We start from the raw sequence: 14,674 nt of genomic DNA on the forward strand, positions 1-14,674 counted from the left end.
GCCTGACCTTTCCTGATTTTCCAGCAACAGCAACGCTGTCAGTGCGACCATAGAGATGCTCTTCAGCCTGGCCAGTGCTGACTCCAGGAGGATCAGATGATTTAAGAGACTCTTCATGAGATAACCACTATTCTAGTGATAAACATGTCAAATAAGATGGACTGATCAACTCTAAAGTCATGGTTTGGAGAGCAAGCTACTCGAGTGAGGCAATTAATGTTTGTCCTATGCTGTCAGGAACCCTCTGTCATGATGTTTCATATATAGTTTTATTTTGAGGCCATTACTGCACACAATATTTTTATTAGTTATTAAAGAGCATTAAAGATTATGTGTATGTCCTTATTATGATAGGGCTGATATGTAGACATGTGTAAGGTTTAACATTATATTCTTGCTGATGTTGTCATGTAATGTAAGTACGTGGCAAGTAAATTAACAAGTAGTGAAACAAAATACATTCTACAGAAAGTACATAAGTAAAGAAATTGATTTATTTTTATAAAAGTAACAACTAATGTCTAATCTCTTTTGAGTGACTGCCCCAACACTGTCCATATTTTATTTATTTGTACTTATTTTACCATTTCAGATGAAACATACACAGTACATGTACAGCAATATAAGAACAACTTCATTGTGATATTGATACATATCTTTCTACAAAAACTTTAAATTAACAATATCACAATCAATCAAAATCATTATTTTAATACAACATGTTTTAGTGAAAGGTGATAAACTCCTATATCTCTGAATTCCTCAGAGTAATGTTTCTGTCAAATTTTAACACAATACTAGATTGCCTTTTACATTAGCGCTACTCTTTTCATTTGAGTATATAAAACCCCTTGATGAGAGGATGACATCAATGCACACATTAACAACTGTAAGCCCTCCAGTCCAACTATAGCTTTATTCCAAGTTTCTTTACTACTGCAACTCAGTGACTCTCAGCTGCAGACTCAGAGGATGATTAGGTAGAACTTCGAACCAAACCTCACTCCTGCCTCCTGGTGTCTTAAAACTGCACTGTGGATCACTGTGGCACACCACACACCAGTTTGAAAAAAATCACAGAGACAATACAGAGACATACACCTGCCGACTACATGATTGGCTTTATTTTGTGAAATTTCAATCTGAACATAAATCAAGGTGGTAGTAAGTTTAGACCTAAAATAATGAACATTATCTGCTCTCTTTCAAACCCAAAAAGCCTCCAACCTTCCAGCATTCGTTAAGAAGCTTGTCAGAAAATAGCTCTCTGGTACATATACTGTATCACAGTCTCACCAGTACAGGGGTTCAGACTGGAGTAAATATTGTCAGGCTTACACAGTCTTGAATTTTCCAGAAAAAACATCCTGTCACTGGCGACTTAGTCAATAACCTCATGTTTTTAGCTGTGTTTGTGCAGTTACTAATGCAAATCCAGGCTAAAAATGGGCACCAGGGCAGACTGTTACAATCCTGAGTCATCTGTCAGAAAATGCAAACACACTTCATAAGGATGTTAACTTCAAGAGCTGCTATACCACATGCTAAAAATGTAGATTACCAAAACAAGATCATTCAAGAAACTATCTAATAAAAAAGTCACAAAGTGGGAATTGACAGGAATCCCCTCGCTGCTGCTCCACACTGACAGAGAGAACCAGATGAAGAGAGAGAAGACAGGGAGGATCGTCACCCTGAAGTGACAGCCCTCCTGAGGACATGGCACCCATCATTAAAGATGACATCAGAGCAGGGAGGGCCTTCCACGTGAGGTAGATCCTCCACGATGCTGAAGCCATTCTGGGTATAAATACCTTGAGCCCAGTGCCCTGGGAAGCAGCAGCTGCCACTCAGACAGGCAGACTCCACGACTAAGGATATTACAGTACAGCAGCAGGACAGCAGCCTCCCGAACCCCCCACCCACTGTTTCTTGGAGCGTAAACCTTCCCGGTAAGATGTCATGTTTTCAGATTTAAGGATATTGAGAGAGGATTCCCTGCTGCATCCTGCCTCTCATTGATGGGAGGACTGCTGGTGGAGCACTGATGGCTGCTGGCATTACAAGTGTAATGAGCCATGTCGGCTTTGACTAGGTTTACAACTGGAGGGACTTTGTGCCTTTGACTGTTTTTAAGTTTAAAGATTAAGATGTAGAGAGAGAAGTGGCTTGCATTCATTGTCTTAACACTTTGGGGGGATATGCAACACGTTTTCTAAATTGTATATTCTATTTTCTATTTTAATCCTCAGTCAGAGGTGTTACAGGTGAATACTTTTCGCACAGCAGTTGCTCCATTCAAGAGACCAAAACTGAGTGACTGACTGACTGACTTATTTTTTATTTTCATTTTTTTGAGTATTACCTTGCTGACTTAGAAATTATAGCTTCTGGCATTTATTTGCAGCCATCTCCTCACTTTGACTGTTTGATTAGCTAATGCACCAAACTTCATTTTCAGGCCTAAGTGAAGTGCAACAGCACAGGTGCCATGAGATTATCTTATTTGGTCTTCTGGTTGCTGATTGTCACTGGAGAAAAAGACAGCAACAAGGCTTCCTCTGATGAATTAATTCTGTCTCTGCAGGTTTAGCTTCACAAGATGGACCTGAGGGTAACAAGTGTGCTCCTTGTCCTCCTCGCTTTGGCTGAGGCCACCCCTGAGAGGTACTACCATGTGCCAAAAGTGAGCAAGACACCCTACCCTGTCAAGAGTCATGGTGAGTCACAAAAACAATCATGACGATTCTAGTGATAAGGGCATAAGCAGCCATTAACTCAAATACAGATGGTTCAAAACCATCTGGGGCAAATAACTAGGAATGGCAAAGATTCATGCATCAATTTGTTCAATTCAACTACAAACAAGCCCATTGTTAAGTTTAAATCACTGCAGGCTGTTCAGCCAAATACTATCATAATATATCAGTTCCATAAGCCATCTGCTTTAGTTGAAAAATTGAAACAAATTTAGACAAATTAAACTGCAAAATAGCACCAGACGACTCACCACGTTGCACTTCTTGTGAAATTTACTGGACATATGCTTCCAGATTCTTAATTAGAACACATGGAAAGGAGCAAGCACACACCAAAGATGCATTGACGTTAAGCCATTGGTGAACTAGACTCACAGTCTAAAATGTCATATAACTAAGTCATATGACACACAGCTCCTGGAATGTCAAATAAAATTACGATCATAACTTTCATATACCAATCTAGAAATCATAATCATCTGTGAATCCTGAAAAATATGACTGCATCATTTAAAGCCCCTGACAAAAATGCACATTTGGTAATCAACTGCAGATATGAGTGATAATCAAATCATAATCGCAATTGGTAGAACCATAAATAAAGCTGCCAAAACACAGTCCTCCGGCATCAACTGCCATCAAGGTGCATAATCTCGCAATCCATTGGCTTAGTGAAGAAGATTGTGGTCAAACTGGCAGAACTGCTGTGAATGTGTATAGCTGTATATAACTATGAAGTGGGGTTAGCTTTTCCATGTGTCATAGAATAACCCTCAGCAGCAGTCGTGATGTCACTGCAGTGATGTAAAACACTTTATTTATATCCTAACTAAACAATGATTCAAATACATTTTTTGTTTGACAATTGTTTTTGAAGTGGTTCTAATGTGGTTTGACTGTGTGCCGCCACATAAAAATAGAAGAGAAAGTCTACAGGAGCTCAAATTTGACAAATCTCCAAAACAGATGTTACCACGTAGCAGGCATGCAAACTGCAATGTGGGATTAAAATTCTACCACATGATTAGAATGAAATAGAAAACAATACAAGGACGACACAGAAAGAATCTCAGGAGTTCAAACAGTAAATTTATCAAACAACCCAATTTACTGGATTTTAACTCTGTAGCTAAGATAATGAAGTCTGTATTTTTCACGATAGGGGACCATGATTAAGAAAAGAATTACAGATAATGACTGTAGCTGACAGGATGTTCATTGAAGGCGAGTTGAGATTGGAAAAATAAAATGAATAAAGGTAAAACACAGAATATACGTAGAATACTACTTTGCAATGTTAACACGTCACATTTGGTTCCGGTCCTGGGTCAGCTACTGTGGCCAGTATCATCACCTCCACTTTGTGGTGTTTCTGGCAGCCAAAGAGTCCAGTTCTGGCACAAATATCCCTTGTGGGATTTCAGGCATGGTTTCATGTGGCTTGAAAATGACAGCCCTGTCAAAACATTTTCTCCTCAAAAAACAAGTATTTGAAAAGAGAGGCCAACACTTGTGGATTTGATTCTTTGACAGGTCATACTTCTCTTTTGGCAATGATGGATCCAGAATTACAGAGTGCAATGGAAGGCAATGTGATAGCACTCTTATCAAAGATTGCTATCACATAGATTGCTATTACATATCCCAGTTCAAAGACTACTATAATTTCTGAACTCTGCTGCTCATTGCTTTTTAACGTTGAAGCACTGGTAGATCAGAGTTTTTTGTTGCCATGTATTCTTTTAGTTTTTATTCTTTTATATATTAGTTTTCTCTATTCCTTTATTCTTAATACCATTACTGATTTATATAGGTCGGTTTGAAAATATAATATCAAATATATCCATCTCTACACAGAAATAGACACAGTTAATGTCACATTTGCACTATGCATATCAGATTTAACTTCTGGCCAAGGCTAGGCACTGAGATCCTTGGATGCTGGCATAAGTGTTGTTTTTAATTACTTTGACCCCTCATATCCTATCAACTATCTAATGTTAAATATCAATAAAGGCATTTAAAAAAACAAAATTTAAATATACATTTAGTGAAAAAACAATCTATCCATTGCCATATGTTCGCTTTATAGGGTAGAATTTTCTCCTTTAACATAATATGACATTATACACCAGTTTAGTACATTTGTATGCACTAATTTAATCCATAGAACTCTATGATATGTGGCAGCAAAAGCAACGAGGGGATGTTGACAACATGCAGACCACTAACTATACATTTAGGGCCATGTCCAATGCAGGAAATTAAAGGGTGCACTATAGTGCAAGCAAATGAAACTGAAATGCAGCAGAACTGGTGTGTTGGTCCAATGCCACCAGACATAAGCCTGGTGAGAACATCACCTCAGACCAGTTGTGCTGTGAAGACTATCCTGGGAAAACAGAGTGCTGTCCCCACAACCCACTCTACAATCATAGGGAGTAGTCTTTTAAGTTAGGTTGTGGTCTTATAGAGAATACCGAAACTTGGGTTATTCAAGGACACAGGAGAAGGCACAAGGAGTTCAAGAATATGGAAAAAGATGCTTCAAATTGATTTGTCATTTCCTAAGGGAGAACGAAGGATACTCTGTTTATGTCTATATCAATTGTATACTTGTATGTATATTTTCTACATCCATTTACAATATCATGAGGAATACTGTGCAGTACTCTTTAAATTAAACCCCATTGTTCAGTAAAACACAAAGTTAACTTATAGCAACTATAAACATTTAACTCACACACTGTGATATGTGCTTCGGATAACCTAAAAAATACCTTAAAACCTGTGTCTTCATTTATGTAATCCCTAGCTGTTAGAGGCCAAGATGGTCCTGCAGGTCCTCCAGGTGAGCCAGGTCAGCCAGGACCAATGGGACCACCTGGACCTCCTGGAAAGAGTGGTACAGGACATCCTGGACAAAAGGGCCCACCAGGACCCCCTGGCCCCCCTGGCTACTCTCAAGCAGGTAAACCTGGTACCCCAGGTGGTCCTGGGAAACCAGGTAGCCCTGGTCTCCCAGGTGAGAGAGGTGCAACTGGCGCAACTGGACCAATGGGTCCCAGAGGTGCACCTGGTGCAAATGGATCACCTGGACCTGCTGGATATTCTTCTGTTGGAAAACCTGGACCATCTGGCATACCTGGAGCTATGGGACCAAGAGGAGAACCTGGTTTGAAGGGACATCCTGGTGTTCCTGGTATTCCAGGCGCCAAAGGAGAGAGAGGTATTGGAGTTCCTGGGGTTCAAGGACCACCAGGCCAAGTTGGACCAATGGGCCCATCTGGTATGCCTGGCAAACCTGGAGTTGGTAAACCTGGTGCCACTGGCTATCCTGGAGAACCAGGCAAGTCTGGCATGCCAGGAAGAGATGGTAGTCCCGGGTCAATGGGTGCGCAAGGGCCAAAGGGTCATACAGGGGCTCCCGGCACAGGAGCACCAGGGAAACCAGGCCAGAATGGTACCCCAGGTATGCCTGGACCTATGGGCGCTAAAGGTCCACAGGGCCCTGCTGGTCAGCCAGGCTCTCCTGGCATGCCAGGTGTTGGCAAAACAGGTGAGCCTGGAATTCCAGGTAGTAGAGGATCCCCTGGTACTCCTGGAACCACTGGTCAGAAAGGAGAGCCAGGCCCAACCGGTTTTACTGGTCAGCCAGGTGCTCCTGGTCCTATTGGACCAGCTGGTCCACAGGGTGCAAGAGGATTCCAGGGTGAAGCAGGCCCACAAGGACCCAAAGGTGACATTGGTATGGTAGGTGCACCAGGCCCAAGGGGATCCAAAGGTGAGCAGGGAGCTCAGGGTTTCACTGGAAAACCAGGTACCCCTGGAGCAGTAGGTCCATCAGGAATACCTGGTCATAATGGTGCTCAGGGTCCGAAGGGTTCACAGGGCCATGCTGGTCCCCCAGGACTCCCAGGTTCAAACGGCGCCCCAGGATTAAAAGGTCACACCGGCCCCCCAGGAGCACCTGGAAAAAGTGGTGAGAGTGGAAGGCCAGGACCCATGGGACCAAGTGGTCCCTCTGGTCCAGCAGGTCCCCAAGGATTTAAGGGCCACCCAGGGCTTCCAGGCCCACCTGGCCCAGCTGGCATGACAGCTAAGGGAATTTCTGGTCCTCAGGGTCCTCCTGGAATTCCAGGTGCCAGAGGTCAAGATGGTCTTCCAGGGGCAGCAGGTCCTCCTGGTCCACCTGGCCCACCAGGAGAGATGATTTACCACCATGAGAAGAGTATGCCAATCAAGTCCCACGAGGTTGTGATGTCTCATGAGATGATGAAGGCTCCCATGTCAGCCTTCAGTGCTGTGCTGACCACAGCCTACCCTCCAGCTGCAACCCCTATCAGGTTCAACCAGGTTCTGTACAATGGAGAGCACCATTACGAAGAACACACTGGTGTGTTTACCTGCCAGATTCCAGGCCTCTACTATTTCAGCTATCATATGCATGTCAATGGAGCCAATGCACTGGTGGCTCTCTACAGAAATGAGGAACCAGTTATTTTCACCTATGATGAGTACAACAAGGGCTTCCTGGATCAAATGTCAGGCAGCACTGTTCTTATGCTGCAAGCTGGTGACAGAGTCTTTGTCCAGGTTCCTGATGAGGAGAGTAATGGTATATTTGCAGCAGATAATGTTCACTGCTCTTTCTCTGGGTTCTTGATTGCCTCAACGTGATTTCACAAATCCAAATAAACCTCAAAACCTTACAAAACATTGAACTACTCAGAGAAATATATCAATTAATGAAAACTCCAAATTGAGATTGTAGATGAAATAAAGAATGGTTGTATTTTTTGTAAGTTTAACTGCCTCATTCTAATCTTTACAACAATAAAGGTTTCAATTTACCAACAAATTATTTGACTGAAAAATATGTCGCACAATTTTAAAATTCATGGTTCAAGCCTATCCAACCCCCCAGTTCACCATGTGTGTGCCTTTGCAATTTTAAGAAACATGAAACTATATTGGAAGATGTTTTAAGTGGTGCTTTACAACTGCCTGTAACATTTACAGCATGTCTTTTATTTGTGTTTGTTTTTATTAATGTCTGTTGTTTAACATTTTCCTGTAATATACATACAAAAGACACACAAAACTGTTGTACTGTTATTAGGAATCTGCACATTCTCACAAGCACTGTGATCAGAAAAACACAGAATGAGAAATTCAAACTGCATTTTCTTTTTCAAAACAACTATGTCCCATTGATTATGTTAAGTTATGTACCACTTTCTGACCAAAACACAGAATAAAAGTTCGAGTTTGAAAAGGAAAAATATCGTATGTGTACTGCGTGTGCGTTTTGTTCTTTTTGAAATTATGGATCCTTGACAAAAAGATTGAAAATAAGATATAAGCTAGAATGCCTTCTGCTTTGGATTAAAAAGGCCTACCTTTGAATGCAGATGTGTTGTAATTGTGGTCGATGGCAGCAACCATGTCTTTCCAAAAATCGGAATTCACCTCATTTCCTCGCTATTCACAAAAACATAAAGTTACATTTTACTATGTGACTGTTAGAATCTCAACCGCTAATATGATACCATACCTTATCAAATATTACCTTATGCAACATGTCCACAACTCTTCCACAGAGGAGAGCCCCAGGTAGATCAAAGTAGTTGTCATAGAAATAGTATTTTGCTGCAAAGACCAGAAGAATCCAAGATAATACACATTAGCCTACATGAGAGAAAATAGCATCTGTGACAAAGATGAAAGACATATATATATATATGTATGTATATTTTATACCAGATCTTGTGAAGGAGGTATTGAGGCTGTTGAAGTGCTTCCACTCCCTTTTTGGACCATAATGTTTGATGATTTCCTCTGTGCTGAGGTCATGGGTTCCATGCGTCGCTCTAATCAAGCAAGAAAAACAATTTTTTTTTGATAATACCAATATAAACTGTCTGTGTGAACAATGACATGGAACGGAAGACATGTTTTGGGACACAGATCAAATACATTTCATGCAGCAACAGCATACCGCAACACAGTTCCATCTTCAGCCAGCTTCACAAGGTTTCCATCTTCCAGATCCACCACTAGCCCTTTAAAGCTGGACACAGAATATTACACATGCACATATTTTAGCTGACACAAAATGTTTAAATCAGAAAACCAAATTTTTGGCAACGCATTGACTTGCCACCGAACCAAAATCCAGTTAAATTCAGAATATCTCAATTGTATGACAGTGTGTTCAGTTGAGACAGACTATAAAATGAGTTAGGGATATGTTTTATTTTGTTTTTGCTCAGTGCAAAGACTGTAAACAAAAGAAAAATTAGTAACCTACCCTAGCTCCTAATTAAGTAAATAAATAAGCCTTTCAAACAACTCCAGAGCTATATGAACAAGTTTTTCTTATATCTTACTTTGCCAGGTGATTTAAGCTGTGTGCGGACATGAGTGCATCCACACTTGGATACGTGCAGCACTTTACAGGGTCTGAAAAAGTAAGACTTATGTTCCAGTTAAATTAGGATTGAATTAGGATTAATATATATATATATATATATATATATATATATATATATATATATATATATATATATATATATATATATATACATATATACATATATATATATATATACATATATACATATATATATATACATATATATATATATATACACATATATACATATATACATATATATATATATATATATATATATATATATATATATATACACATATAGGCCGGGACTTTAACGCGTTAATTACGATTAATTAATTACACAAAAAATAACGCGTTAAAAAAAATTAAAACGTCGCTACAAGTAGCGGCGTTACTAGTTTAACTACATTTCTCAGTAGCGTGGTGGTAGCGTTGCTACTTTCTGAATGAAATAGCTTTTCAGTAGCTTCGCTCTTTTATTGACCAAGTAGCGCGGTAGCGTCCACACAAGCTACATTTTTATGAACACCTCTGAAGTTCAGTGCAGCGGAGCTTTCTGTTGCGGTCTGAAATGAAAGGATAAGTCGGTGATGCCACCGCCACACATGGCCGTGTATGTGGAGCCGACAGAAGCACTTCCGTATGACGGTGACACCACGGACTAATCCTTGCATACAACGTCTCTGCTGCACGGGAATACAGACAGGTTAGCTTCAGTGAGTTAAGTTACTTGATGGAAAGATGGCAGAGGGTGAGGAGGACGGAGACGAGTTGATCCCGAGGGAAGCAAAAGACAAACCTGAATAATAAACAAATACAGTAACAGAGAAACATTACTCTGAATTATTACTTTTGTAATTTTTAACCAGCACAGGGTACAGCAAAAATGCAATTTCTACAAAACCAAAGTATGGTGATTAGTCAAAATGATTAGCTCAAAATGTATGTAGATATAGCTACTACTACAGAGTGGGCCTAATAAAAATACCACTTTTGAAACTGCCAGTTATATGAGACACTGGTAGTTGGATAGAGTAAAGGGAAATTAAAGTGTTAGAGCCACTTGACATAAATCAAAATCCAAAAACAATGAGGTAGGTAAGAAACAAATACAATTAAAGGCTGAATTATATACAATAACTAAATAGACTAACTCAAATATCAAATATAAATTATAAAGCTGAAACTAGAAGACCAGAGAACCTTAACGAAAAATACAACTATAAACTATGAAAAAAAACCAACAACAATGTTTTTTTGCCTAAGCTTCTGTATTCAGTCATTAATCAATGGTATACTAAAATCCATGTGAAAAAAATTGCTTCTCACTGTTCTCAGGTCAAATTTTCATATGCGATTAAAATGCGATTAATTTCGATTAATTAATTATAAAGCCTCTGATTAATTCGATTAATTTTTTTAATCGAGTCCCGGCCCTAATACATATATATATATATATAAATATATATATATATATATATATATACACACATATAACATAAAGGGATAGTAAAATGACTAAGACAGAGTTCATTAATGATTGCTTTCTTTCAGACCCTGATAGAGTGAGATTGCAGTGTAATGTTTATGTTTTTTAGTGTGTTCATTGTCCTTTCAGTAACTGTTTTTGTCAGGTGCAGGTTTGCACACTGTGATTCCAAGGCTGTGTTTTAAATCATAAGTACTGGATGAATGTAGTCTTAGTATCATTGCAGGATAATTAGGTATTTATTTGACCTCTAGCCTGGGGCAACTGCTGCTGCTGACTCACCAGAAATCCCAAGTAGTGGGGGTTAGGTTCAGTAGGTCCTTGTCATAGCCTTTATGCTCCACCAAGTACCTTGCAAAGCTCTCATAGATCAGCTGCAAAACAATAGACATGATAGATAGATAGATAGATAGATAGATAGATAGATAGATAGATAGATAGATAGATAGATAGATAGATAGATAGATAGATAACTTTATTTATCCCCGAGGGGAAATTAGGTCATTGTAGCATCACTTACTACAATGAGAAGCACAATCATAATGCAAAGGACATATACCATGTGGCATTGAAAGCCAAGAATAAAGGTTTTTCTTCCAGTTAGACAACACCGGGGTGCAATGATTAGTGACATTTTGATATTTGGAGGCAGCAGAACAAGCAGTAACAATATTTACATATTAAGAAGACAGTTTACACAAAATGAAAATTCGGTCATAATCTACTCGCCGCCATGTCAATGAAAAGATCTTCACAGCATAACAGTGTTGCATTCTCCTAAACAACCGAAGTAGCTGGGGATGGAAAATAAATGAATAAATAAAATGGCTCCTTACAGGTCAGCCGGCATAATGCAAGCCTCTTGAAGACCCCTGATGTCAAATTGATTTGAAAAGATGTCATTTAGGCCTACACCCTTTTTTAAGCTAAAATCTGCATGACTGAAAGAGTTAGCACAGACCAAGTGCATGAGTGGGTGCATGTGCTCGACCATCACCGAGGGTTGTTTATAACGTCTTTTCAAATCAATTTGGGGACTTCTGGAGACTTGGATTACGCCTGATGAGTTGAATGGAGACATTTGTTTCCCCAGTTGTTTTTGTGTGTTTTAAAACTGGTCCACATCTACTTCAGTTGTTTAGGAGAATGCTGCAACGCTGTTTTGCTGAATCTCCCGAAATGTTTTGTGGACTCGATTATCTCGATTTCCCATCAGAATGGGGGTGAGTAGATATTGACTGAATTTAAATTTTGGAGTGAACTTTTCCTTAACATTTTGAGAACGTATTGCTAACACTGAGCTAACAGTTAGGAGTTTTATAGAGCTGAGATTAAAGGTAATCAAATCTTCTATCTAGGTCTTGAACACAAAACACAAACTGGCTTGTAAAAGAAATAATTTGCATGTGCACATCAACATTGGGAAAGGTTTAAAGCGGTTTATAGGGCAACTGTTTCGGGGTTCCCCTTCCAAGGCTAAGTACTGACTGGATTAGTAGACATACATGTGACATGCATGGGACAAGAGAGAATAGATAAACTCCAGGCCTGACAGAGCCATAATGACTTGCTGGGATTCAAAGTCAATCTTTTTTTTGTCACTCAGTGCAGGGACAGCCCTTGGCATAGGCAGTATAGGCAAATGATATCCATCCATAGGGGTGGCACACATTAGGGAAGAAAGAGAAACATCCAATTATCAAGTTTTACTTTTTTTTTTTTTTTTACTAATACTATGTTAATACTATTATTTATGAAACTTGCCAAAAAAAGTCCACAACAACATAACTACGTAACCCCTTAAATACACCCTATTTTCTAACTTTCCTAAAGAATCAAACAGCACATCACCCTCCTCTTAATTAGACTTGCCCAGTGCTGTCAACACACTGGAGTTACCTGTGACTGAAACGTGACAACAGACCAGATCCCTCTGGTGCGAGGGAAGAAAAAGAAGAGGAGGAAAAACGGGAAAGAAGGAGGTGATATGATGAACTGCACATAGTTACTGCTTGAGCACAGTGTTTCTAGCTTACTTGGACGATTTGAGCATGCTGAAAAGACTATTCAGGTATTTGGGGAATAACCAACAAAATCATTTCGAGAAACACACTTTGACGTGCACTAACCATTCACCGTCTGCCTCAAGAAAATCAGACATACATTTTAACTGACATCTCAGTTAAGTTAGCCAATGTTAGCCTGCTTGTAATACGTTAGTCAATTAAAATGCTCTCCACCGTCATTTGTAATTAATAGCTTCAAAGTCTTACAATTGTTCATTGAATACATGTTTCGTTCAATATGGAGGTGAAAATAAAGGTTATAATCTGTGGTGGAGAGTAACTAAGAAAGCATAATTTAGAGGTACTTATTCAAGCAGCAACAACTGTGTAATGCTCTTTACACACTGATGCTTCAATATTTATAATTTTATAATGTCATTTATAATCATTTGCTAGTCATAGGGAAAGTACATACTTAAACTAAATTTTGCTTCTGATACTTAGGTACTTTTACTTAATCAAAAGGATCTGAATAACTCTTCCCCTACTGGCTATAATGAGGCTTAGGTGCTATTATTGGCTGGGTTTCACCATCAGCAACTTTATTTATTAATATAATGTAACACACAGTGGTCACATATACTTCTTTTGTCTGTTCAGAAGCCCTTTTGGAAATATTTTTCTTCCCACGCATGCACATCCTCAGGCACCTGCTTGAAACCTCCACCTCGAGTGCTCCTGTCCCTTCCCTGTCAGCACAGCAGGGCTCAAGTCATTAAAACCTACCCAAGATCTACCATCATTACAGTAAATCCAGTGGTCTCACAACAGATACACATCATGCATATCACACTGAGGTTTCTGTAATACAGTTTTTTTGTGAAATCTGTACTGATTTCTTTGATTTAATACTGTTGTGCAATACCTCATTTATATTGTATTTATATGTCATTACAAGCCATTGTTTCTTTAATACTGTGTTATTTCTAAAATGCAGAAAATTGAAATAAAGAAATGCGGTGTCTTTGTGAGTGTATGAACGTTATTGGTGGCTTAACATGATGGGGCACCAGCCAAAAAATAATCTTGCCTAGGGCATGAAATTGGTCAGGGCCGGCTGTGATCCAGTGTCACAGAATCCAGCTATACAGTGAGGCTGCGGTGAATCTTGCTCCTAATAAAACAAATGCATTCGGATGTGAGAAGACGTTGTTGCCATTTGGCCTCGAAGAGCATTTACAGACATGTATGACGATCACCGCCGACGTTCAACCTGTGAGTCACGCAAAGTGACTGCAGCATCAGGAGCATCGCATCATCTCGCACACATCTCTCATGTCAGCAATACCCACTCTGTTAGGCGTTTTCACCAGCATTTAATGACACAAACGAGACCCGATTGACGAGGGATCGTGGAGCGTATCGACGGCTCGGTGCTATTTTTAATCCAGATGTGTTGCGGATCGAAGCGTCACGGCCACCGTATGATTATGTATTGGAGCTAGCTGCACGCGCTACACATACTCACCCTGGAGGTCTCCTTCAGATGGTAGCGGCAGAGCGTGTGGTCCAGGTCGAAGCCGATAACATCACTGTCGGACAGGCTGAAGTATTCGCTCATTGTGACTGAAGCCAGGGGGAACAGCAAGGAAAGCGCGCCGGAGCTGACCGTTTTACTGTCCACACATTAACTTGTGTACGGCAGCACAACACTACAGATATGTCAATGTCACCGTGTGACGGCGAGGATGGGACTGCTGTCTGCACACGCGCTGCTCAGTCTTCACTAACCGCACCGTAAAAAGAATTCACCGAGCCTGGCGTCCTTCACCGAAATCAGTTAGAACTGAACGGTTAACAGTAACATAAGTTACCCATGTGGAGGGAGAAGTTAAACTCCCGTGTGCCAGAAGAAGGCGGCAGAGAGGCGAGTGCGGGAGCGTGCAGTGCTTCCGGGTGTGAAACGAAACCGTAATACCTCTTGTATGTGCGTAAAATG

The 14,674-nt window shown here is 40.0% G+C and overlaps 2 protein-coding genes across 2 annotated transcripts in view; one reads left to right on the plus strand and one right to left on the minus strand.

The window, feature by feature from the left end:
- Positions 1–14,641, minus strand: part of nt5dc1 (5'-nucleotidase domain containing 1) — a 77,307-nt gene extending 62,666 nt beyond the window's left edge. The window contains exons 1-6 of the mRNA XM_030404551.1: positions 14,204–14,641; positions 10,952–11,043; positions 8,761–8,832; positions 8,523–8,632; positions 8,332–8,411; positions 8,162–8,243 (exon numbers count right to left, since the gene is read on the minus strand). Of these exons, the coding sequence (XP_030260411.1) occupies positions 8,162–8,243; positions 8,332–8,411; positions 8,523–8,632; positions 8,761–8,832; positions 10,952–11,043; positions 14,204–14,296 (529 nt within the window). The 5' untranslated portion in view covers positions 14,297–14,641. The remainder of the gene's footprint in view (positions 1–8,161; positions 8,244–8,331; positions 8,412–8,522; positions 8,633–8,760; positions 8,833–10,951; positions 11,044–14,203) is intronic.
- col10a1b (collagen, type X, alpha 1b) lies at positions 1,829–8,046 on the plus strand. The gene is made up of 3 exons (XM_030404549.1): positions 1,829–1,952; positions 2,588–2,720; positions 5,575–8,046. The coding sequence occupies exons 2-3, from the start codon at positions 2,603–2,605 to the stop codon at positions 7,437–7,439; spliced, it is 1,983 nt and encodes a 660-aa protein (XP_030260409.1). The 5' UTR covers positions 1,829–1,952; positions 2,588–2,602; the 3' UTR covers positions 7,440–8,046.
- Positions 14,642–14,674: the final 33 nt, after the last annotated feature.

Source organism: Sparus aurata, chromosome 22 (genome assembly GCF_900880675.1).
Source record: "Sparus aurata chromosome 22, fSpaAur1.1, whole genome shotgun sequence".
Classification (NCBI taxonomy): domain Eukaryota; kingdom Metazoa; phylum Chordata; class Actinopteri; order Spariformes; family Sparidae; genus Sparus; species Sparus aurata.